The 24,321-nt window shown below is 44.6% G+C and overlaps 1 protein-coding gene across 26 annotated transcripts in view; it reads right to left on the bottom strand.

The window, feature by feature from the left end:
* The window catches only part of GPHN (gephyrin), a 935,903-nt gene that overhangs the window by 480,307 nt on the left and 431,275 nt on the right, over nucleotides 1–24,321 (bottom strand). For all 26 annotated transcript variants that reach the window (XM_077464979.1, XM_077464987.1, XM_077464985.1 and 23 more), the window contains exon 5: nucleotides 12,249–12,343. In XM_077464979.1, coding sequence (XP_077321105.1) covers nucleotides 12,249–12,343 — 95 coding nt within the window. The remainder of the gene's footprint in view (nucleotides 1–12,248; nucleotides 12,344–24,321) is intronic.

Raw genomic sequence — 24,321 nt, 5'->3', positions numbered from 1 at the left:
GCACTCACACGTCTATTTCCCAAAGACAACCTATGGATATAACACTGAGCATGTGCATGCCCCCTCTTTGGGCAACCATGGCGAGGTCTGTTCTGAGTGGAACCTGTCCTGTTAAACCACTTTATGGTCTTGGTCACCATGCTGCAGCTTAGTTTCAGGATCTTGGCAATCTTCTTATAGTCAAGGCCATCTTTATGTAGAGCAATAATTCTTTTTTTTCAGATCCTCAGAGAATTGTTAGCCATGAGGTGCCATTGTTGAACTTCCAGTGACCAGTATGAGAGTGTGTGAGCAATAACACCAAATTTAACACACCTGCTCCCTATTCACACCTGAAACCTTGTAACACTAACGAGTCACATGACATGGGGAGGGAAAATGGCTAATTGGGCCCAATTTGGACATTTTCACTTAGGGGCGTACTCACGTTTGTTGCCAGCGGTTTAGACAATAATGGCTGTGTGTTGAGTTATTTTGAGAGGACAGAAAATTTACACTGTTATACCACCTGTACACTCACTACTTTACAGTAGCTAAGTTGTAGCAAAGTGTCTGTTTCTTCAGTGTTGTCACATGAAAGGACAGAATAAAATATTTATAAAAATGTGAGGGGTGTACTCACTTTCGTGAGATACTGTAATACAAGCTTTATGACTATAAAGTGTTATGTCCCTCAATGGATGATGGAGAAAAACGTTTATCAGAAGAGACATACAAAACCTAAGGTAAAATAATTTTTGTACTTATAAAGCTCTCTTGTTCTGAGTCCAATGAGGGTAAGAGCAATTCTGAAATGTTTGTACAATGCCCTGTACATACGGTCGGACTTTCCGATGACAAAATCCATCAGATTTTTTCAGACGGATTTTGGCCCAAACTCGTCTAGCATACACATGGTCAAACAAAGTTGTCGGAAAATCCGATCGTTCTGAATGCGGTGACGTAGAACACGTGCAATGGGACTATACATGGGCCACTAGCCAATAGCTTTCATCTCCTAATTTATTTTGAGCATGCGTGGCACTTTGTCCGTCGGAATTGTCTGCACACGATCGGAATTTAAACAATCGGATTTTGTTGTTGGAAAATTTTAGATCCAGCTATCAATCTTTATATATATTTTTTTTTTCAACAAAGTTTTTTTTAAGTATATTGAAGCATTACAATACAGAATGTATGGTAGTGAAACATTCAACTGATACAATACAGAGAAGAACAGTTGTTACCTAATAATACAACACAGAAATCATATCATAGGAGTCCATTTACAGCTCTCAATCTTTGTGTGTCGGAAATTCCCACGGAAAAAGTCAGATGGAGCTCACACACGATCGGATTTTCCAACAACACGATCTGATTGCACATTTTCCGTCAGAAAGTCAGACTGTGTGTACAGGGCATAATACTGCCACCTACAGGAGGATTAAACACTGGTTAACAAAAAGAAAAAAACTCTAGACCAACCCTGGGTATAACCCCTTCTACCACCGGCATGCTTCAGGGTATTAGCAAAGCAGTATCAAGAACATGAATATAAACTCGGAGGGGTGGGACCTGTGTCCCTTAAAGAATATGTAAACCCAACATTTCATATTCCTGATATGTGCCTGCTGTACCATGTACTTGTATGAAAAAGTATCCTGTTATCTTTTGTATTGCTTCTTTTGTGTGAAATCCCTGGTAATCCAGCCAGTCACTATGCTCTATTAAAAAAAACTGACCACGCTAGGCTTGTGCGCCCACTGTGTTCCGTTCTCCTCCCCCAGCTCATATGCAGCTGAGAACAGATTATGTGATCATTTATAGAAAAATGGGAAAAAATGTGTATATAATGTTTTTTATATGTATACACAACTATTTTGCCTTTCATTTCTATTTTAAACAGACTGGGTTGTTTTACAAGGTGAGGATTTACAATCACTTTAATGGACTCTAAGAACAGGAATTTATGATGAGTACAAAAATCCTATTTTCTCTCTCCCATTGAAAGACCTAAGAAAACCTTCAGTATGTTCAAAAGCAGGCTGAAGGGTAGGCATCACTGCTAAAAAAAACAGTTAACAGGCCCAACAAGAACACAACACTGCCTGAAACTCACACAGGGCCAGTGCAAACATAAAGCGGCTTAGGCAGCTGCCTTATAGTGCTGAGATGGGTGGGGGAGGAGGGGGGATAAAATCTGAATCCCCAGCCACTTGCTGGGATTCAGATTTTTAACTGCTGCACACATGTGCCTTTAACACACGCCCGGCCGTGTGTGTATTTTTCTAAAGCCGAGTGTCGGCTTTCAATGTGGAGGTGATACAAGTGGCAGTGGAGACGCAGATCACATCCACAACTGCTGCAAAGTGGTGCTACAGCGCCGCCCTCTCACGCATGACCCTCCCACCATGTTCACCGAGCTCCGCTGTCCCACCTGCGGGCCTGGTGCACTCTTGCCGGGTGTCGCTTCGATGGATGGCAGGAGCTAAATGGACCTCCGTCTGCTGAGCCTTCTTTCTGTGCACAGACCAGGAACTAATGCATATGATGTCACTTCCTGGTCCCGAGTTGTCAATCACAGGGATTAGTGCCTGGTGAAGCGGCTAATATGCATTATATTATGTGCATTTAGGAAAAAACCCTAGCCTTTTTGAAAACAATCTACTGAGCTGGCCAGAACCAGCTCTTGAGGGAGTCTATTCCACAATTTCACAGCTCTTAGGCTAGGTTTCCACTATTGCGACCTGAAAGTCACTAGATTTTTCCGCAATTTTGATGAGACTTGAACCAATGCCTGTCGCATCAAAGTCACACAGATATGAATGGCACTCATTGGAAATCATGGGGTATGACTTGACATGCAAGTTTGAAGTCCCACATCGTATAACAAGTCGCACTAGAGGAAACTTAGCCTTTACTGTGAAGAAGCGCTTCTGTATTTGGAGATTAAATATATTTTCCTCCAGATGTAGAGTGCCCCCTTATCCTCTGTGATGACCTTAAAGTGAATAACTCTACACCGAGTTCACTATATGGACCACTTATGTATTTATACATATTTGTCATATCCTCTTTCATTTCCTTTTCTCAAAAGAGAATACATTCAGTTCAGCTAATCTTTCCTCATAGCGGAGCTCCTCCATGCCTCTTATGCGTTTGGTTGTTCTTTGCTACACTTTCTCCGAATCTCCAATATTTTTTTTGTGAACTGGTGCCCAAAACTGAACTGCGTATTTCAGATAAGGTCTTATGAATGATTTGTACAGGGGCAAAATTATCTCTCTTTCTCTCTGCAGTCCATACCTCTTAATACAAGAAAGGATTTTGCATGCTTTGGAAACCACAGCTTGGCACTGCATCCCGTTATTAAGCTTATGATATACCAGAACACCCAGATCCTTGTCCACCATTGACTCCTCAGGTGTTCTCCTACTAGTATGTATGATGCATGCATATTTTTAGCCCCCGAGTGCAAAACTTTACATTTATCAACATTAAATCGAATTCGTCACACAGTTGCCCCATTAAACCGTGCATTGAGGTTGGCTTGTAAGTTGATGTAAGGACGTTATTTTCTGCATAGCCTGGTGTCGTATGCAAAGACTGAAATGGTATTCCTAAACCAAGATTCTAGATCTCTTAAAAATATATAAAAAAATAAGGTTTCCGACACTAAACCTTGAGGTACACCACTAATAACCTTTAACCATTCAACAGAATTATCAATACAGAGTCTGGTTCTTGATAGTACTATGGGTCAAACATTGGTCCAGACTGGGCCACAGGCAAAGAAAGGTGCATCCCATGGAGAATTCCTGGGGTGAAATCCCCTGAACTCACACCCAGCGACACATACCTACCATGTCTGATGGTAGATCTTGTAGGACTTCCTAGCCATGAGCATCAAAGAAAGACTACCCTCAGATGCCCCCTGTCACTAAGCTTCAACAGCCATGCCAGGAAAGATAGTGACTGAGATCGGGGTAGTCTATCAGTCCTTGGAACAGAAGATCCGGACTATTTAGTAGAGCTCATGGTGAATCTGGGAAAAATTAGCAGGTCAATCTGGGTATATCTGAACCAACAGAATGCCTTTTATCTTGATCATGTGAAGCAGTCAAGGAAGAAGATACAGAGAAATAAAGGCATTTATTGAATGATACGGATTTCAAAAAGGCATTAATACATTTACTGCTTTGATATTGGATCCTGAGACCTGAACTCAAACCTGTCCGGCTTGTTGTGTCCAAAAAAATATAAAAACAGGGTGAGATTGATTAGTGAATAATCAAATCCAAATAATGATATAAATCTTGTGATGAAAAAAACAAAAACATGTAAATGTGAACAAGAAACAAATACAAATAATGTGGATGGTGGCTATAAGTCCATATATTGACCCCAAAAATACACAGGAAAAGTTCTTATGATTTCGCTTCAAGATGTATTTAGCTGGAGTGATTGGTGTACCGGTGAACTCTTGCCAAACTCTACCCCTAAGCTTTGTTCTCTAGCCACCCGCAAGACCAGCCATTGTCTCCCGCTGCTGTCAATCAAATCCAGTGACATGGGAGTAGGGTGCAGGGATGAGTCCTGTTGTTTGTGTCAATGGATGCAGCAGCAGGAGCGCTGCTGGGGGACCCCAGAAGAGGAGAATTGGGCCTGCTCATGTGCAAAACCCTTGCACAGAGGTGGTAAGTATGACATGTTTGTTATAAAAAATAAACTTTTTCCTCCTCGTCTACCTATCTGACTTTACACCTTTCTTTTCCTCTCACACGTTTCTTCTCTCTACTCTCTGGGGCACCTATGCCCCACCCTCACCCAGCTTGCTGCATGACCTGAAATTTCCTTCATGGGGAATGTCCTTATTTGCCTACCATCTCAAGTTGGACTGTTGGGGAAGTTTTTCCCCTTCTCTGTAATAATGACTCAAAATCATAGGGATTTTAACCTCCAATCTGAAGGGCTCTATTCATATATCCCCACTAACAGATCAGCAGCATCCCTATCAAAGAGATTGACCGAGGAACCTGGGGGGTCTCCACGCATTGCCACAGAAAGCTCCCAAAGGGGTGGGGTGTGTGGGGCCTCTCTGGAGGTCTGGTGGCCATATCCCAGGATCACATATGATTCCTCATATCCAACCTCTAGGGCGGGATGATCTCCCTGACAGCCCTAACTCTTTATATGGTGGATACCGATGTCGGATCTGATTTTTGTATGTTTATTGTTTGCCTTGGCAGTCCTCCTTTAATAAGATAATTTCCCCTTGTTGGTTCATTTTATATCAGACAAACTATCTGTTATTTCTCAAACTTTATGGATATCTATCTTTGTTATGTATGTTACTTTTAGCCAATAAAAATATATTAAACTTAAAAATAAAACAAAACATTTACAACCACTTCACACTTGGGAATGATAAGAGAAGACAGCCACTCTTCAGGAAAAACTCAATAGTCAGAAACCAGAGTCACTCCATATTAGAGAGTCCTACTGGTTGAAGGCATGGACACTGCTAAGGTTACATACAGATAAGATCCTAAGCCTGCTGAGGAAAACACGGTAACAGTATCTAAGTTCAGAGTCAGATATTAGCTGTGTATCCAGGAACATAAAGTCCTGCATGACTGCAAAGTCCTTTTCCAAGAATGCAGTGGGTCAATCAAAACTCAACAGAGCTAAGGAGGACACCATGGAGGGAACAGACTAGCATCTGAGGAAAACAGGGTCATGACTATACTTGTCACAACTATCAGGGGGCGCACTACAAGCAGTCCCCATGCCATTTGTGAACAATGCAGTGGAGGGGGACCCACTATAGCTGGAATGTTTCCCTGGTGTCTAGAATCAGACATATTGCAGTCGCAGGTGTGGTAGGCAACATATAGGCTTTAAGTAGGAGGCAAGGCCTTGAGTACTTACAAACCCTTGGCAGCTGAAAGTCTGCAGAAATGTTTAGGAGCAGAGTGTTGAGTAGTTGCAGGTGGCTAAGCTGCACTGCAGGAACAGGTCAGGGATCAAAGTTCCATGTGGCCCTTGCAATAGGATTAGCAGCGAAGAGATGGTTCCTCAATGCATACTCTGTCCCAAAGCATATACGTCTCTGAGGAAATCTGGCCCAAATTACTTACTAAGAGTAAGCATTCAGAGACAGGATAAGTGCAAAGCAATGCCAGTGGTTCCTGACCTGGAAAAACACTGTGCAGCTAACATAACCAGAATCAGTGTGGAAAGCATTCAAGAGGAGTGCCCAAGTATCCCTCCAGGCTCACACTGCAAAGTACAGTTCAGTGGGGTCTAGTCGCAAGAAGTCCAGACACCAAGACTGAGGAAAACTTCACCAGATAACTACAGAGAAGGCAGGAAGACCAAAAGCGGCAACATGATGAAGATTTTGAGCGAAGAAAAAGTTAATATAAGAAATTAAAGGTTAAAGTGGATGTAAACCCAATTCATTTAATTTGACCTAAGCACATATATGTGTAGTGTTTACTGTTATCAGCATGATAACATCTAACAAGTTCTCCCATAACCAAGATAAAACCAGCCTGAAATTTTTGTCGGAGTGGGTGCTATAAATAGATTAGCAGAGCTGGTCTATTCACAGCACATTCCTTCCTTTCACTGCCTATGTGGAGTGGGGGTGTGTGCAGTTCTGTGTTTTGGCCTAGGCCGACACTTTGCGGAGGGCGGTAAAAAATCTGCCCCCTCACCCCAAAAAGTACCTGCACCCGGATCTCGCGAGCAGGGCCGCCATGAGGGAAGCACAGTTGAAGAGAGCAGTGGCGTTGCTAATGGAGTATGGAGCTGACACCAGGAAGCAGTTTTAGTGGGTACCGTCAACCCCCCCATCGGTAAAACAGTGACTCGGCAGTGGCAAGGTGACAGGGAGAGGAGACATGTGGCCTGTTTATGTATCTCCCTCCCCCGCTCGCCCCCACCCGAAGGGAGAAGAGAGAGTGGCTCTAATTGGGTTCGCCACAACGTTGACCGGCTTCCTGACCGCTCTGTTTCCCTCCCCATTGGCCACAGCAGAGGGCCAATCAGAAGACACACGGGGGGCATCATGGTTAATGTAGTCCCTGAAAATTAGCGGGTGGCACCAGTGTGTCCACAGACAGCATGTTACAGCCCCCAGCTGTAAGGGAGAGAGAGCCTGGAACTGGGGAAAAAAAGCTGAGGAATTGAATGCAACAGGAGAAGAGGAAAATAGAGTACTGTGCTGGGGGAAGCAAGAGAGCCATGCTGTACCCGCACCACCAGAGAGAGCTACGCTGTACCCGCACCACCAGAGAGAGCCCACGCTGTATCCGCACCACCAGAGAGAGCCCACGCTGTACCCGCACCACCAGAGAGAGCCCACGCTGTACCCGCACCACCAGAGAGAGCCCACGCTGTAACCGCCCCACCAGAGAGGGAGCCACCCTGTAACCGCCCCACCAGAGAGGGAGCCACGCTCTACCCGCACCACCAGAGAGGGAGCCACGCTCTACCCGCACCACCAGAGAGGGAGCCACGCTCTACCCGCACCACCAGAGAGGGAGCCACGCTCTACCCGCACCACCAGAGAGGGAGCCACGCTCTACCCGCACCACCAGAGAGGGAGCCACACTCTACCCGCACCACCAGAGAGGGAGCTACGCTCTACCCGCACCACCAGAGAGGGAGCCATGCTCTACCCGCACCACTAAAGGAGGAGAAAGATGGAGCCACTGCCAGGGTACAGACATGCTGCACTACTGACTAGATTCGGCCTAGGCAACCCAGAGGGATCACTGTTGCGGTTTCACTGGGTCTGGTAAGAGAGCCTTGTTGGCCATTATCCATCACTGTTCAAAGGGATTGAGTAATTGGGAAGTGCCTAACCTGCTATCCTCTAGGCCTTATTGACCGCCACAACGAGCTCCAACGCTGGGCCACCGACCCAAAAATAAAGTGGTCAGTGGGGTGACACCAACCCTAGTGACGCCACTGTCCTGGAGCCCAGTGCCACAACAAGTTCCAGTACTGAGCTCCAGTAACTAGCCAGACAGTGGTGTGCTAGCGTGGGCACCCGAGACATCTGCTGTACAGAGTCCCGCAAGTGGTGATCAGCTTTCCGTAGAAACTGACTCTCTCCCCACTGACAGCCGCACATACTACTCTGTGACTCTTCCTCCTCAGTTTCAATGTTCTAGTGTACACAGCCAGGAGGAGGAGGAGCCACAGAAGAGGGACATAACTTCAGTGCAAGAGCTGCGCTGCTGGTCTGAAGTCTGTGTAAAGTTTACAGTGGAGGGGGACACAGTAACCGGGAAGGGGGGCAGATAACAGATGCACACATAGAGTGAGGGGAGGGGAGGGGGTAAGGGGATATGTGCTGGGTGCTTTGGGAGGGGAGAGAATATGTGCTAATGGGGTGGTCTGATCCCCCCAGCACTAGCATATACCCTCCCCCACAAATTAAAAGATGCTGTGTCCCCCCTGTCCCCCCCGTGCTGTGGCCCCCTCTGCTCCCACCTGTGGTGACCCGCTCTGTCCCCCACCCGCGGCACGCCCCCCATCCTCTTCCTGTAACCCCCTGTCCTGCTCCCGCGGCCCCCCCTGTCCTGCTCCTGCCCCGTGTTCCTCCCGCGGTACCGCCCCCCTCTGTCCTCCTCCCGCGGCATCGGCCCCCTCTGTCCTCCTCCCGCGGCATCGCCCCCGTCTGCCCCCCCCATCCTCCTCCCGCAACCCCCCCCGTCCTGCTCCCGCGGCACCCCTCCTCATCCTGCTCCCATGGCATTGCCCCCTCTGTCCTCCTCCCGCGGCATCGCCCCCGTCTGTCCCCCCCATCCTCCTCCAGTGACCCCCCGTCCTGCTCCCGCGGCACCCCTCCCCCATCCTGCCCCCGCGGCACCCCTCCCCCTTCTGTCCTCCTCCCGCGGCATCGCTCCCCCTTCTGTCCTCCTCCCGCGGCATCGCTCCCCCTTCTGTCCTCCTCCCGCGGCATCGCTCCCCCTTCTGTCCTCCTCCCGCGGCATCGCTCCCCCTTCTGTCCTTCTCCCGCGGCATCGCTCCCCCTTCTGTCCTTCTCCCGCGGCATCGCTCCCCCTTCTGTCCTCCTCCCGCGGCATCGCTCCCCCTTCTGTCCTCCTCCCGTGGCATCGCTCCCCCTTCTGTCCTCCTCCCGCGGCATCGCTCCCCCTTCTGTCCTCCTCCCGCGGCATCGCCCCCCCTTCTGTCCTCCTCCCGCGGCATCGCCCCCCCCCCTTCTGTCCTCCTCCCGCGGCATCGCCCCCCCTTCTGTCCTCCTCCCTCGGCATCGCCCCCCCCCCCCTTCTGTCCTCCTCCCGCGGCAACGCCCCCCCCCCCTTCTGTCCTCCTCCCGCGGCATCGCCCCCCCCTTCTGTCCTCCTCCCGCGGCATCGCCCCCCCCCTCTGTCCTCCTCCCGCGGCATCGCCCCCCCCCCTTCTGTCCTCCTCCCGCGGCATCGCCCCCCCCCCTTCTGTCCTCCTCCCGCGGCATCGCCCCCCCCCTTCTGTCCTCCTCCCGCGGCATCGCCCCCCCTTCTGTCCTCCTGCCGCGGCATCGCCCCCTTCTGTCCTCCTGCCGCGGCATCGCCCCCTTCTGTCCTCCTGCCGCGGCATCGCCCCCTTCTGTCCTCCTGCCGCGGCATCGCCCCCTTCTGTCCTCCTCCCATGAAGATGACAGGGCGGGTCTTAAAAGGGAAGGGGTGTGGCCTTGACAAGAAGGGGTGGGTCATATTTAAATTAGAGTGTGTGAGTTTAGTCAGGCCTAGGGCAGAACAAAACCTAAATACATCACTGAATGTCAATTAGGTGGTTTTAGTGTTGCGCAAATGGGAAAATTCAAGAGAAGAGGGGAGAGAGTGGGGAGTGGGTAGAGAGGGAAAAACAAGGGGGGGGGAGGGGGGGGGAAGAAAAGGGGCAGAGAAGGAAGGGGGAGGGAGGGGGGAAGGAGAACAGATGAGTATACAGGTAAAGGATAGAAGGGTCAAGATCAAAGAGTGCTAATGCGAAGTTGGAAGTGTCTAAATGTGCAAAAAATCCTTAATCGGTTAATAAAGTGCGTGCTAAACTGAAATGTTATGATGTGGCAATCAAATATAGATCCTAATAGAGTGCCATAAAAATAAAACTCACAATATTGGGTAAATGCCTAAGTTAATAGACATACAAATCATAGATGCTGTGCAAAACTGCAATAAGATATGCCAAATGTGAACAGTAAATAAATATATAACTTAAGGTGATAATCCAAAATATATGACTAGAAGTGTGCAATAAAAATATTCACATAAGCACAATCCCATGTGACATGCCAAGTGAGAAAACACAAATATCAATCAATCCAATATAAAGCAAAATACATATTCCATGCAGTGCTTTAAAGTGCAAATAGTGCTGGCAGCAATAAAAAACGTAACAGCACAGTTGAAATGATAAACACATAAAATAAGGTGCTGGTAATCAGTCTGAGCTATTCAGTCCTGTGAGCGTGCTGTGTTCTAAGGGGAAGCACTTTGCTTTGAACTTCAGTGACCCATGCAGGCATACCACTGAATGTGTGCCTTTACTCCAATCAGCTGTCACACAGTGTATGCCAAGACTTTACTCCCAGTGCTGAACAGGAAGAAGAAATTCTAACATGATGTGCACTTTCTAAAGACAATAGCAAGCTGAAGACAGGAGATATACATGTAAAACTTATGTAGAGAGATTTGTTTTATCTGTGTATCATCTGAGGCCGTTCACTTCACTGGGTATATATGAGGTTTTACACCCGCTTTAAGACTTAAACCCAGTGAACCTCAAAAAGAGGCACTTGTAGGGCACTAGCAAAAAACAGACATGCTGATGGGGTGGGGGATGTTATACCCAAGACTTGTATAGAGTTTCCCAGATAGTAAGGATAACTTGCCACACATTTGTGGCAAATGTTGAATTTTAAGTTTTGTTAACTTGCTGCACATTTTTGCTGGCAAGTTATATACTTGCAGAGCACTTAATGCACAAGTTTTAGTTGACATATTTCCAATTTATAGCAAATTTGCGTGGCAAGACTCTACCAAGAGCAATGTTACAGTGGGAAATCTACAGAAAGAGATCTGCAAGTCTACAGCATGCGCCCCACAAGTCTACAGAAGAGAGCAAAGACGAAAATTCAGCCACAGTAACCCCTGTGGTGGAATGACTATTGCACTTCATAACTGAACCAGAACTTGCAGCAGCCTTGCAGAATATTTGCAAAGAAAGTTAATCTGAAGTCATACAATGCAGACTTGCTGCAATTGTGCAACAAGCTTGTGAAGCCTGGCAAGTCTAACAATAGTTTAGCAAGTCATTTTCAAACATGCAGCTCAATTGCTTGCTATATGAATTTTTTGCTTTGCCAGTGTTCAACCCTCCCGTAGGTGGCGTTATAACCTGAAGGTTTTTAAAATTCATATGTCCCTCAATGGACGAAAGAGAATGATCTTCAGTTCTACTTTAAAGTGGAACTAAACCCAAAAAGAAAAATAGAAAGTTCTGCTATTGCTTCTCCTACCCCCCTCATCTGCCACATTTGGAATTTTTTTTTTGGGGGGGGGGGTACCTGGATTTGACAGGTACCTGCTCCTACTTCTAGTCAGATTGCCACAGTGGATCCACTGGAAGTACCACCCCCTGCAACATTCTGGGACACGTCACAGGTCGCAGAAGGCTGCAGGATTATTCACAAAGTGAAGCACAGCTTGCGGATTCACAGGTGACTGCAGATTCACAGAATCGGCTCAGGTAAAGATGGCAATGGATCCTTGAACAGGTGAGTGTCTGTTTATTAAAAGGCAGCAGCTAACATTTTTGTAGCTGCTGAATTTAAATTTTTGCAGAACTGACCAAAACTCCTCTTCAATACACAAAGAATATAACTATTCTCAGGGCCTAGGTGCATAACCCTACATTTGTTATGTTACATTTAATTTGCAATTTAACTGATCCTGTTACCCTGTTGTCATTTTGTCAAGGTACTTCTGTAATATATTCCAAGCAGTAGAGTGGTTTTATTTTAACAGCATCCTTCAAACAAACTTGTCAGTTAAATTCACAGTAATAATACTTGTAATTAATTTTGGATTTGAGAAGACACTTGTGGATTCTGGAAGCTTAGTAGTTAAGGTAGCACCCAAATTGGGTGGAGTTAATACCATGATAACTGTCTACGTTAACTTTGTCAGGAATTTTAATGAATGGTGGCAAGCAATTATAAACCATTCAAAGAAGTAGCGGTTTGTTACCTAGACAGCATTCCGAGAGGTGTAACATTTAGGGATCCCATTAGCATTGCTAAAGCCATTCCTGGAGCTTCCCGCTCTATTACTTCTTTAGTGGCCTAAGTAGAGATAGAGAAAATGGTCAAACTTAAATAATGTGATTTATTATTTAGCACTACAAAAACAAAATTCTATTTCTATCAATCGATTCTGCAGCAACTACAAATAAGTCAAATATGCTCATTATTTCTGAAAATACTGTATGTTGAAGAGGATTTGACCATCCTCTCATGTTGTACAGTTTCTATTACTAAACAGATTGCAAAGCAACAATACAGAGCAGCAGAATTGTAAATAATGATCTGTGAGGCTCCTGCTTTTTTTCTGTTGCCATCATTTTTATTGGTTTAAAGTGAGAAAGAAAATAACAGCGAGGCTCATGCAGCAGATAGAACATCTTGTACGTTTGTCAAAAGAAGCAAGGATATTCATAAGAATGTACATAAGTAGTCGGCCAAGACCTATACAAAAGTAACGAAAGTAGACTCCATAGGGCCACTCAACATGAGCAATCTTACTGGTCTGAAAACTAGAGGGTGTGGTGAGGGAAGAGAGGAAAGCAAAAGGAGAGAAGAAGGGAGCACAGGAAAGGGATAGAGGGAAGGTGGGATAGAGGAAGGAAAAAAGGAACAGAAAGGAGCAATGAAAAAAGGGAGGTAGAGAGGCAATGGTGGAAGCAAGGGAAAAGGTTAGGTTTTGAAAGCAAAGGGCTATAGGTAACTCAGACTAGATGGGTTAAAATATGGGAAGTTACAAGTAAGCCATTAAGAAATTTAGCATGTTAATCCTTAAGAATAATAGACAGTTTCTCATTGAATAGCACCATATACATAGTTACATAGTAGGTGAGGTTGAAAAAAGATACAAAAGGCCAAACTATGTGTGTGATTATATCTCGATATTACATTGTATAGCTCTGTATGTTGTAGTCATTCAGGTGCTTATCTAATAGTTTCTTGAAACTATTGTTGCCCACCACTGAGACCACTGCTTGTGGAAGGGAATTCCACATCCTTGCCGCTCTTACAGTAAAGAATCCTCTATGTAGTTTAAGGTTCAATCAATTTTCTTCTAATTTTAATGAGTGGCCACGTGTCTTGTTAAACTTCCTTCCCCAAAAAGTTTTGTCCCTATTGTGGGGTCACCAGTACGGTATTTGTATATTGAAATCATATCCCCTCTCAAGCGTCTCTTCTCCAGAGAGAATAAGTTCAGTGCTCGCAACCTTTCCTCATAACTAATTTCCTCCAGACCCTTTATTAGCTTTGATTGCCCTTCTTTGTACTCGCTCCATTTCTAGTACATCCTTCCTGAAGACCGGTGCCCAGAACTGGACAGCATACTGGACAGCATACTCTAGGTGTGGCTGGACAAGAGTCTTGTAGAGTGGGAGAATTATCGTTTTATCTCTGGAATCAATCCTCTTTTTAATGCATATCAATATCCTGCTTGCGTTGTTAGCTTGGCATTGCATGCCATTGCTGAGCCTATTATTTACTAGGACCCCAGGTCTTTTTCCATCCTAGATTCCCCCAGAAGTTCTCCCCCCCCCACCAGTGTATAGATTGCATTCATATTTTTGCCACCCAAATGCATTACTTTACATTTTTCTACATTGAACCTCCTTTGCCATGTAGTTGCCCACCCCATTAATTTGTCCAGATCTTTTTGCAAGGCTTCCACAACCTGCGAAGAAGTTATTGCCCTGCTAAGCTTAGTAACATCCGCAAATACAGAAATTGAATGGTTTACCCCATCCTTCAGGTCATTTTACAAAACAAATTAAACAAGACTGGTCCCAGCACAGAACCCTGGGGGACCCCACTACCCACCCAGCTTCTTACAATTGAACTATAGGTTTCATCCAGGCTTTGGCTATTTTCTGCTTAGCAGCCAGAAACAAAGTTCAGAAGAAAAGAGAAAAAGAAAATCATATGGAGAAGGGCCACCCATGGGTCTTATAGGACTTCTATAAGAAACAAGATTGGAGGACACAAAACATTCTGGACCAAAAGGAGAACAGCTTCAGCTAGGACCCCCAAACGTTCAATATGTCACAGCTGCACACTGCAGCCTCTGAAACACCTATCAGTGTAATTTGGGGCAGTATGAGCTATTTGCACAGGAACCACCAAAAGGGTCATAATAAAGGAACATTTTGCTATCCTGGACCAGTGATGAGCTCAGGCAGGTGCAGACACGAGTCAAAACCCACCGGAGCTATCCTGCCAGAAAGCTGTCAAAGTCGAAAGTCAATCATAGGTGGTGGAGACATTCGCCTACCTGCAGCAGACTTATACATGAAAAACAGAAATGGAAGGTGCGCACACCTAGTGTATTACCAGACATAATTTAATAATAAGACATTTTTGTATAAAAGTGGGTACTCCCAAAATGCAACTGACAAAAGGCCAGAAAAACAGTGCATGGACATGCACAGAACACGGTGCAACACAAATGTGTTTCGGGGGCGCATCCCTGTCCTCAGAGCTAGGCTAGTCTCGTACACCATGGGCAAGCGCTTTTATAGGGGATGGTGCAATTGAAAATTGTGCGTCAAAAAGAGCCACACCCTCAACGGATCGGGAAAGAAAATAAAAGCGGTAACAAGAAACTAATAAGAAATTGAATAATGTATATATAGTCGTACTAATGTAAAAACTACAAAATCCATATCAAAAACCTTTATGCAAAATGAATAACTCCATCATAAATACACAAAGAAGTAATAATGATTAAATGATTAAAAAAAGAGTGACCATTTAAAAAAAAAATTTACTTTCTGGTATAAAACATTCAATAAAAAAAAAAAAATCTAAAACAAAAAACGAATTTCATAAATTTAGGCCAATATGTATTTTGCTACATGTTTTTTTGTGAATAGCTTGGGGAGGGGGAGCCCCCGTGGATGGGTCGATACTGCCAGGGATGCACCACTTCATTCCAGGGACACATCACTTCAGGTGTGAATGGGAGTGTCATGCTAAAATGTGCTTTTTGACATGTTTTTCATGCGACAAACGTGCCCAAAAAATCAGGGTATCAGGGGAGCAGTGACAGCCCAGGCTGGAGGCTCTGTTTGCAGGTAAGGACCTGGAAAAGTTTATTTGCGCCCTCCCAAAAAATGTTATCACCAGCCGCCACTGCTCACATAGATCTCTCTGCTCCTGCAGTAATTACAATGCATTAGCCTACAGTGTTTACAGCTATCCTCCTCCGTCCTGCACTCAGATGAGCAGTTAGGGGTATCTGAGCATGAAGCTTCAGCTAATGCCCCTAATGATGTCAGGATGAAACGCATAAGGTGGCGCTTCGGAAATTACATAAATGGGAGAGAAAGGGGGGCACTACCAGCTGCCTACATCTGATCTATCCCCAAGTGGCAGTTTTCAGGTTCACGTGTAGTATTGCTCTGTTATACACAGTGTGGAGCGGTTTTCCCCATACATTTATACAAAGCAGTTCCCATCTTTATACAAGTGCATATTATTATTTTTTTTTTTAAATAAAGGTGGTTAGCAATGCGCACTGTGATGTTTTTTTCTTTCTTTAGTTTGGCAACAGGCAATTCCACTGACTGGCTGTGTCTACAGTTGTGTGGGTTCATGGGAATCAAGTGCATCAAGTGGATGCATTGATGGTTTGTCCAATTGCCTGTATTACCTTTGAGAGTCTATATGGTGAATCCATTTAAAAGTACCTGTCTGACATGTAAGCTTGACCTTCGTAGTGAGGTCAAACCTGAAGATGATTCATATTAGCAAATGTATTTCATATCATTCATATTAATTTACATATGTTTTATTGATAATATTATTATTCATATTTGTATTCATATAATTATTAGTCATATTATTATTAGTTTAGTAGTAGTAGAAATATCATCAATGTTATTATTAGTTCAATATTAAGAAAAGATATATGAGTTCATACAATAATATTTATATGTAAGTTTTTTATGTCAACTGCTTAGAAGAGAAACACTTTGACAGCAGTTGAACTAAAGTCTGATAAGATCACATTCCTTAAAGGGGTTGTAAAGGTAAATGTTTTTTCACCTTAATGCATTCTATGCATTAAGGTGAAAAAACATCTCACACTGCCGGCGCCCCCAGTCCCCCCGTTTTACTTACCTGACCCCTCGAAAATCCCGCGCTCGCCCCCGCCATCCTCTTCGCCGCTCAGCCTGGCCGCTGATTGGCTGGAGTGGATGGATTGAAAGCAGCGCAGCCATTGGCTCGCGCTGCTGTCAATCACATCCAATGACGCAGCGCGCCGGGGGGCGGGGCCTTGTGATACAGCGAGCGGCTATAGCCGCCGGCTGTATCACGGGAGCGCGCCCGCAGTGCTTCTCACCAATGCGAGGGAGCTCGCATTAACGTGAGAAGCACCTGCGGGAGGAAGCAGAGACAGCCGCCGAGGGACCCCAGAAGAGCAGGTTCGGGGCCACTCTGTGCAAAACGAGCTGCACAGTGGAGGTAAGTATGACATGTTTGTTATTTTAAAAAAATAAAAATTTTTACTTTACAACCCCTTTAAAGAGGAAGTAAACCCTGATGAGTTTACTTCCTCTTTCATTACCTGCATAGGTAAAGCATAATGGACTACTATGCATCGCATAGTAGTCCTTTATGTGCCACTTACCTGACACAGGAGCCAGCAAAGTCACTGTTGTCCCCTGTAGTTCCGAGTGTCCATCTTCTTGGTGGGTCTCGCCGCTCCGCCGCTGACGTTCGGCGAAGCCGCGATGACGTCACTCCCGCGCATGCGCACGGGAGCCGCCACTCACGGCATATCGCGGTTGACCGTGGCGCACTCAGTAGGCCTGCGCGCCGCGGTCTACGGTGCATGCGCCGTAGACAGCGGTGCCTGTCTTTCGGCCAATATCTCCTAAACCATGTAGGTTTAGGAGATATTTATTGGACCTACAGGTAAGCCTTAATCTAGGCTTACCTGTAGGTCAAAGTGTGTTGTAAGGGTTTACAACCACTTTAAAGGTAATAAATAAACATTGTCAAGAATAAGTGATAAAACATTGTATACTGGTGGTTTAAAAGTTAATTATGTGGAATATGGGAAAGTTATGTATGTTAATTTCGTTTGACAGAATCAAAAAAGTCTGCTTGAGTCCTCCTTAAAACTGTTAAAATACATTGGATAAGAGAACACTGATGTGTATGTATTGTAGCGGTAGGACCCGGTGTGTGGAGGATTGCTGCTTTATGCCAGATTTTAGAGACAGGCACAATGATTGCACAGCTCTGTGCTGGGCTATTTAGTTTTGACCTGGCTATGGCTCAGTGTTCCACCCCAACAGACAGGAAGTCTGTGCATGGGAGTCAGGTGGACTTCCATTCCTCTGTGAGGAGTCAGAGGCTGCATGGGTGTAGCCAGAGCATGCATGTCTGCAAGAGGCAGACATACTTGGTGACAGAGCAGCAAGACGCTGATCAGGAGTGAGCTAGGAGAAAGCTTACCTCTAGGAAACGCTTTTATTTATTTATTGTTTTTAAGGTTGAACTGGATAGACTTGTGTCTTTTTTAAACCTAACTATGTAACTATATGACTTTAGCGTCAAAGTTTAAAATGTTATTGGCAGTGAGAGTGTGTGTGTGTGTGTGTGTGTGTGTGTGTGTGTGTGTGTGTGTGTGTGTGTGTGTAATGCCGCGTACACACGATCAAACAATCCGGTAGAAAAGTCCGGCGGACAATCCCCTTGTGTGGGCTCCGGTGGACTTTTTTTTTACCCAAAAGTCCAGCGGACTAAGAAAGTACTTTTGCACCAAAATACGTCCGCCAGACTCGCAGTCCAGAGGACAATACGGCCGTGTGTGTGCTAGTCCACCGTACTTTTGAAATGAACAGACTTTTCCTGCACAGAGAAAAGACCGTTCATTTTGAGCGCGGCTCCAGATAGCCGGGACCAGCGAATGAAGCATCGCTGGCCCTGTCACCTTGTATGGACTTAAAGGGGAAGCCCTACGCATGGGGGTCCCCCATAGGTCCATATCAGACCCTTATCCGAGCATGCAACCCGGCCGGTCAGGAAAGGGGGTGGGGACGAGCGAGCACCCCCCTCCTGAGCCGTACCAGGCCGCATGCCCTCAACATGGGGGGGTGCTTTGGGGAAGGGGGGCCACGCGGCCCCCCACCCCAAAGCCCCTTGTCCCCATGTTGATGAGGACAAGGACCTCTTCCCGAAAACCAACGGCCAGGGTTCTGCGGGTTGGGGGGCTTATCGGAACCCTATGTGAATGAGTATGGGGTACAATGTACCCCTACCCATTCACCTGTGGGAAAAAATGTAAATAAAACACAACACACAAGGGTTAAAAATATTTTATTGCACAGTTCCGGGGGTCTTCTTCCATCTTCGGGGGTCTTCTCGCCAGACTCCTCTGCTATCTTCTACTAGCTCTTTTACTAGCGGAGGAGCCAGGCTTTCTTCTTCGTCGCCGACCGACTTCGGGGGTCTTGTCCCCTTCTTCGGTTCTTTTTTACGGGCCTCCGCGCCTTCTTCTAGCTCTTTTACAAGCGGTGGCCTGGTCTTCTATCGCCAGCCGTCGCTGTGTTTGTCGTCGCCGCCTTCTGTTCTTTTCTTCTCGAGCTGTTGCCTCATCGTCGTGTCTGGCCACAATGACAGGGACGCTGCGTACGGCGACTTATATAGGGACATCGCCGGATGATGTCCCCACCCATTATGATGTCCCAGCATCCTCTGGGACTGTGACATCATAATGGACGGGACATCATCGGGCGATGTCCCTATATAAGTCGCCGCACACCGCGTGCCTGTCATTTTGGTCAGAGACAGCGACGAGGCAACAGCTCAAGAAGAGAAGAAGAACAGAAGAGAACAGAAGGCGGCGACGACGAAGGCGGCGACGACGAAGGCGGCGACGACGAAGACAGCGGCGAGAGAAGACCGGGCCACCGCTTGTAAAAGAGCTAGAAGAAGGCGCAGAGGCCCGGTAAGAAGAACTGAAGAGGGGGACAAGACCCCCGAAGTCAGAAGAAGAGGGCAGCGACGAAGAAGAAAGATAGAAGATAGCGGAGGAGTCCGACGAGAAGACACCCCAAGACAGAAGAAGACCCCTGGGGCTGTGCAATAAACTATTTTTAACCCTTGTGTGTTGTGCTTTTTACATTTTTTTTTACAGGTGAATGGGTAGGGGTACATTGTACCCCATACTCATTCACATAGGGTGGGGGGCTGGGATCCGGGGGGCCCCCTTATTAAAGGGGGCTCACGGATTCCGTGAAGCCCCCCGCCCGCAGATCCCGAAAACCAACGGCCAGGGTTGTCGGGAAAAGGCTCTTGTCCTCATCAACATGGGGACAAGGTGCTTTGGGGTGGGGGGGCCGCATGGCCCCCCTTCCCCAAAGCACCCCCCATGTTAAGGGCACACCGCCTGGTACAGCTCGGGGGGGGGGAGGGGGCTCTTGCTCGTCCCCACTCCCTTTTCTGGCCGGCCAGCGTGCTCGGATAAGGGTCTGATATGGACCTAGATGGGGACCCCCACGCCGTTTTTTCAGTGTAGGGCTCCCCCTTTAACTCTATACCAGGTGACGAGGCCAGCGACGTTTCCTTCGCTAGTCCCGGCTACCTAGAGCCGCGCTCAAAATGAACGGACTTTCCTCTGTGTGTGGGCAAGTCCGTTCATATCAAAAGTACGGTAGATAACCTAGTCCGCCGGAAAAGTCACGTGTGTGGGCAGGTTTGCTCGTTCGGACAGTCCGGCAGACTAAGTCCGCCGGATAGTCTGATCGTGTGTACGCGGCATTAGGCACAATTCATTAATCTTTTGACTATGTACCGCAGCTAGATACCGCCAAGAATGGGCTAATGGAGTTAGAAGTTATTTTAACTGTAGAAAAAAGAAAGTTGTTTGTTTTTAGGTAATATACGAAACAAAGTTTACCCATTTTTTTTGTGTATCTAACAAACTGCTTCTGGAAGGAAAATGTATGTAGGTAATCATAGGATCTTAAACTGAAAATAGGGTTTGTTTTGTTTTATAGTCATCAGTGCCTTTTTCTTGCTGAAATACTGCAACAGGCAGATGGTTCAATGTGATATAAATAATACTGAAGTTTATAGTCATAAGAATATGTGCAATACAAAGCTAGAATGCTTCAAAAGTGCAAAAAATGGTGTCAACCAAAAATAGTTCAACAATGAAATCCAGGTGAGTGAATGTGCTCTTGCTGACAAGATTCCCACTGCCAAACGTTGACTGTAATTCCACTGGTGCGCTCACAGTGCTCTTACCTCATAGGCATTAAAAAATGCCTTGAGTAGGTGCCTTAGCCATCTGTGGGGGCCCTTGGATCCATATGTACAAATGTACCCAATGCAAAGATAAGCGTCCACTAGAGGTGCTGAATGAGTGCTTGCATAGATTGGCAATATCCACATGTAAAGATGAATAAGCTCCAATAGTGTATTACCGAAATAACAGACTATTTTATTAAACTTAAAAAATGGCTGGTTACATTATAAATGCAATAAACTGGCCAGACAAATGGTACATAAGCGTTCACCGCCATCACCTACGTTACTTCCGGTATTACGGTGTTTACTTCTGGTCAATAGTAACATCTTCCGGTTTGCAGCGATTACTTCAGGATGTGTGCTTGCGTCCTAAGCACTACGTTAGGTACCTTGTGACTTCCTCAGGGAAATCGATTGGCTAGAATCCACATCCCTTTATTTGTATTAGACAGGAAGTGGTAAAAATGGCATCTTGCTAAAGGTCAGCAATTAGATGAAACAGCGACCAAGTAATTCGTTTAAAACACCAAATACGGAATGAATAATTATCTAAAATGTATAATTAATAGCTAAAAAGTGATGATCTTTATTGGGATAATATAAAATAAATGGATGTAAAAAAAAATGTAATGTGTATAATGGTGGTGAATACTAACATTCCATTTAGTCATTTTTCACACACCGTGGATGAATTGTAAAAAGATATGCCCGTGCCATCTAGTGATAATTAGAAATATTGCAATTGAAACAAATTTAATATAAAAAAAAAAAAAAAGATAAAAAAAAAGACCATTGAGAAATATATATAAAATATATATATATATATATATATATATATATATACATATGAAGAATTGTAAATTAAACTAGAGAAATAGTTGGGCAAGGATTTAAAAAATAGTAATAAATAAAAAAGCAAAAGTCGAGAAAAAATATTAAAATATTTTTTTTAAAGTTCACCGGAAGTAATGTATGCAGTTAACATTTAAAATATCATTAATAAAGCAGTTTAAGTTAAACTTGATATTTAACCCCTGCAGCGCAAGTGATCCGCTTGAGTTCTATATATTCAGTTTCTGTTGTACAGTTTCTCCTAATTCTTAATAACTGTCCTTTTGGGATGTTAAATAGCCATGGCTTAAAATGACAACTTGTAATCAGTAGGTAGCTATTTCTTGCTACATCCTTGAAGTGGGTTTTCATATTTAATTTATCTCCTTAGATTTTTTTTTTTTTTTTTAATCATCTTTATTATTTTCTTATATAAAATTCAACAGACAATTACATTCAATCCTGAGGCATTGAGGTTTACACAAGTCCCCCAATGTCTTCACATTTACATACATACTTTTCCATTACATATCTATAACAATATTAGGTGGTGGCCCGAGAAGAGGGGATACTTGGAGTAGAGTTAACCTGTGTGTAGGAAAAAAAAAGGGGGGGGGGGAATTTAAATTTCTCCCTTGTGTTATTTCCCTTCTTTATGTGTTTTTATTGTGCCCTTGTGATTCCTTTTATTTATATAAAAAAAAAAAAAAAGAGAACAAGAAAAATCCTTTCTCATTTAATCATTATTGCGTGCTTTTATTCCATTTGTGACCCCTTAGTGTATCGTTTGTGTTTTGTGCTTAGGGAGGTCCTCAGCCTTCCTTTATGTTTCCTAAAAATTGTGTTGTTTATTTTTGTGTCTCCACCATTGGTTATCTCTCCTCCTACCCCCCTCCCTCAAGCCCCTCCTCCAATTACATTTCCATCATTTATTCACTTCCCATATACCTTAAAACATACTACAAACAACAAAATTTAAAGGTTGTGGTTCGGATTCATATTTCCCCTTTACCCTTTCTACGATGTACCTTTGGAGGACACGAGCTTGCGCAACAGCTTCTTGATTTTTCTCTCTCCCTTCCTTCCTCCCTCTCCCTATCAGGGATCTCTGGGAGGCTCAGGAGGGATTATCAAATTTTTTAATCTGGTATAACTTACTCTTTCTCTATTTCTCGGGAATAGTGCTTCCAGCCTGCCCACATGTTTTTATATTTTTCTTGTTGTTCTTTTATATCATATATCCATTTTTCAGCTTCCATTATTTTATCTACCTCTCCCTTCCATTCCAATAGAGTGGGACATGCTATCTGCTTCCAATATCTAGGCATTAATATTTTGGCTGCATTCAGCAGATGTGGTATGACTCCTTTTTTATAAGATTTAATGGATCCTTCTGTCCCATGAAACAGATATTGTAGGGGTGTCATTTCTATTGGTTTTGCTGTTATCCTCCCTATCCATTTAGCCACTCCCTCCCAAAAAATCCTAATTTTTGGGCAGTCCCACCATAGATGAAGGTATGTCCCCTTATCCTTACATTCTCTCCAGCAATGCCCATCCGCTGTTGGGTATATCTCTGCTATTCTGGCTGGGGTTCGGTACCATATAGCTATAAACTTATATGACATTTCTTGTATTGCTGCGCTTATTGATGTCGCGTGCGTCATTTCCATAAGTTTTTTTATTTGTGTTGGTCTAAATGTGCATCTTAGTTCTTTCTCCCACTCTCTTATAAAGTAAGGAATTGTGCTACTTTGTTCACTAAGAACTAATTTATACATCTGGGATAGTAAGTTACTTGGTTTTTCTATTTTCATACACATCTTCTCATATATCGTAAGGGAGCTCAGAGGTCTTACTTGGGGTTCTAATTTATTAAAAAAATCTCTCATTTAGTAATATCTCCATCTCGACATGTGTGTATCTCCTTGTGATGATATTAATTCTGTTAAGGGGAGTAAACTTCCCAATGGAGCGTATCTTAGACACCTTGTATTCCCCCCTGAGCTCCAGGAACCTAATGCTCCCTTTTCTTCCCCCGGTGGAAACCATGGATATCCCCCTAATGGGGCCAGTGGTGATGTGCGTGGGGCATATTTTTCATTTTTGTTCATTCTGTCCCATACTGCTAACGTATTCCGTGTTAGTGGTGATGTCCACTTTGATAGAGCTCTATTCGTGGCCTGTATCCATGGAGCCCCTGCTAGATTTCTGCCCGCCATACTTTCTTCTACCGAAACCCATGCCTTATTTGAGTCATGGCACCAGTTTAGTATTCGTACCATAAACATTGCTTTATAGTACATAAAGACATCTGAAAGCCCTATTCCACCTTCCTTCTTATTCCTACGCAGGATATCATATGCTATTCTAGGGTTTTTATCATTCCATATAAAGGATATAAACATTTTACGTATTCTCTTAAAAAAGACCTGAGGCACTGCTATAGGTTCAGTATTTAAGATATATATTATTCTGGGTAATATATTCATTTTCAAAGTGTTTATCCTTCCAAACCATGTCAATGAATAACCCTTCCACCTATTTAAATCTTTAGTTATTTTTGTTATTAGAGTTCCATAATTAAGTTCATATAAAGATTTAGCCTCCGCCGTGATATGTACTCCTAAATAATATAATGATTTTTTTTTCCCATTTAAATGGAAGGTTATTCTTCATTACCATTGACATCAATGGGGGTACATGACAGGGTAATATTATGGATTTTTCCATGTTTATTTTAAAGTTGGACATTTTTCCATATCTCTGGACCTCCTCCATTAGTGCCATTATTGATCCCTGTGGTTCTGAAACCTTATGCTCCTCAGATCCTATTCTTATCCCTTTTATTCCCTTATTTTCTCTCACCCTGCACAAAAATGGTTCCAGAGTCAAGGCAAACAGTACTGGAGACAGGGGACACCCCTGTC

Source organism: Lithobates pipiens, unplaced genomic scaffold (assembly GCF_037356315.1).
Source record: "Lithobates pipiens isolate NorthernLeopardFrog02 unplaced genomic scaffold, aLitPip1_a1.2 Scaffold_30, whole genome shotgun sequence".
Classification (NCBI taxonomy): Eukaryota; Metazoa; Chordata; class Amphibia; order Anura; family Ranidae; genus Lithobates; species Lithobates pipiens.
The sequence above is the reverse complement of the archived record's forward strand: the minus strand, read 5'-3'. Positions and strand labels throughout refer to the sequence as shown.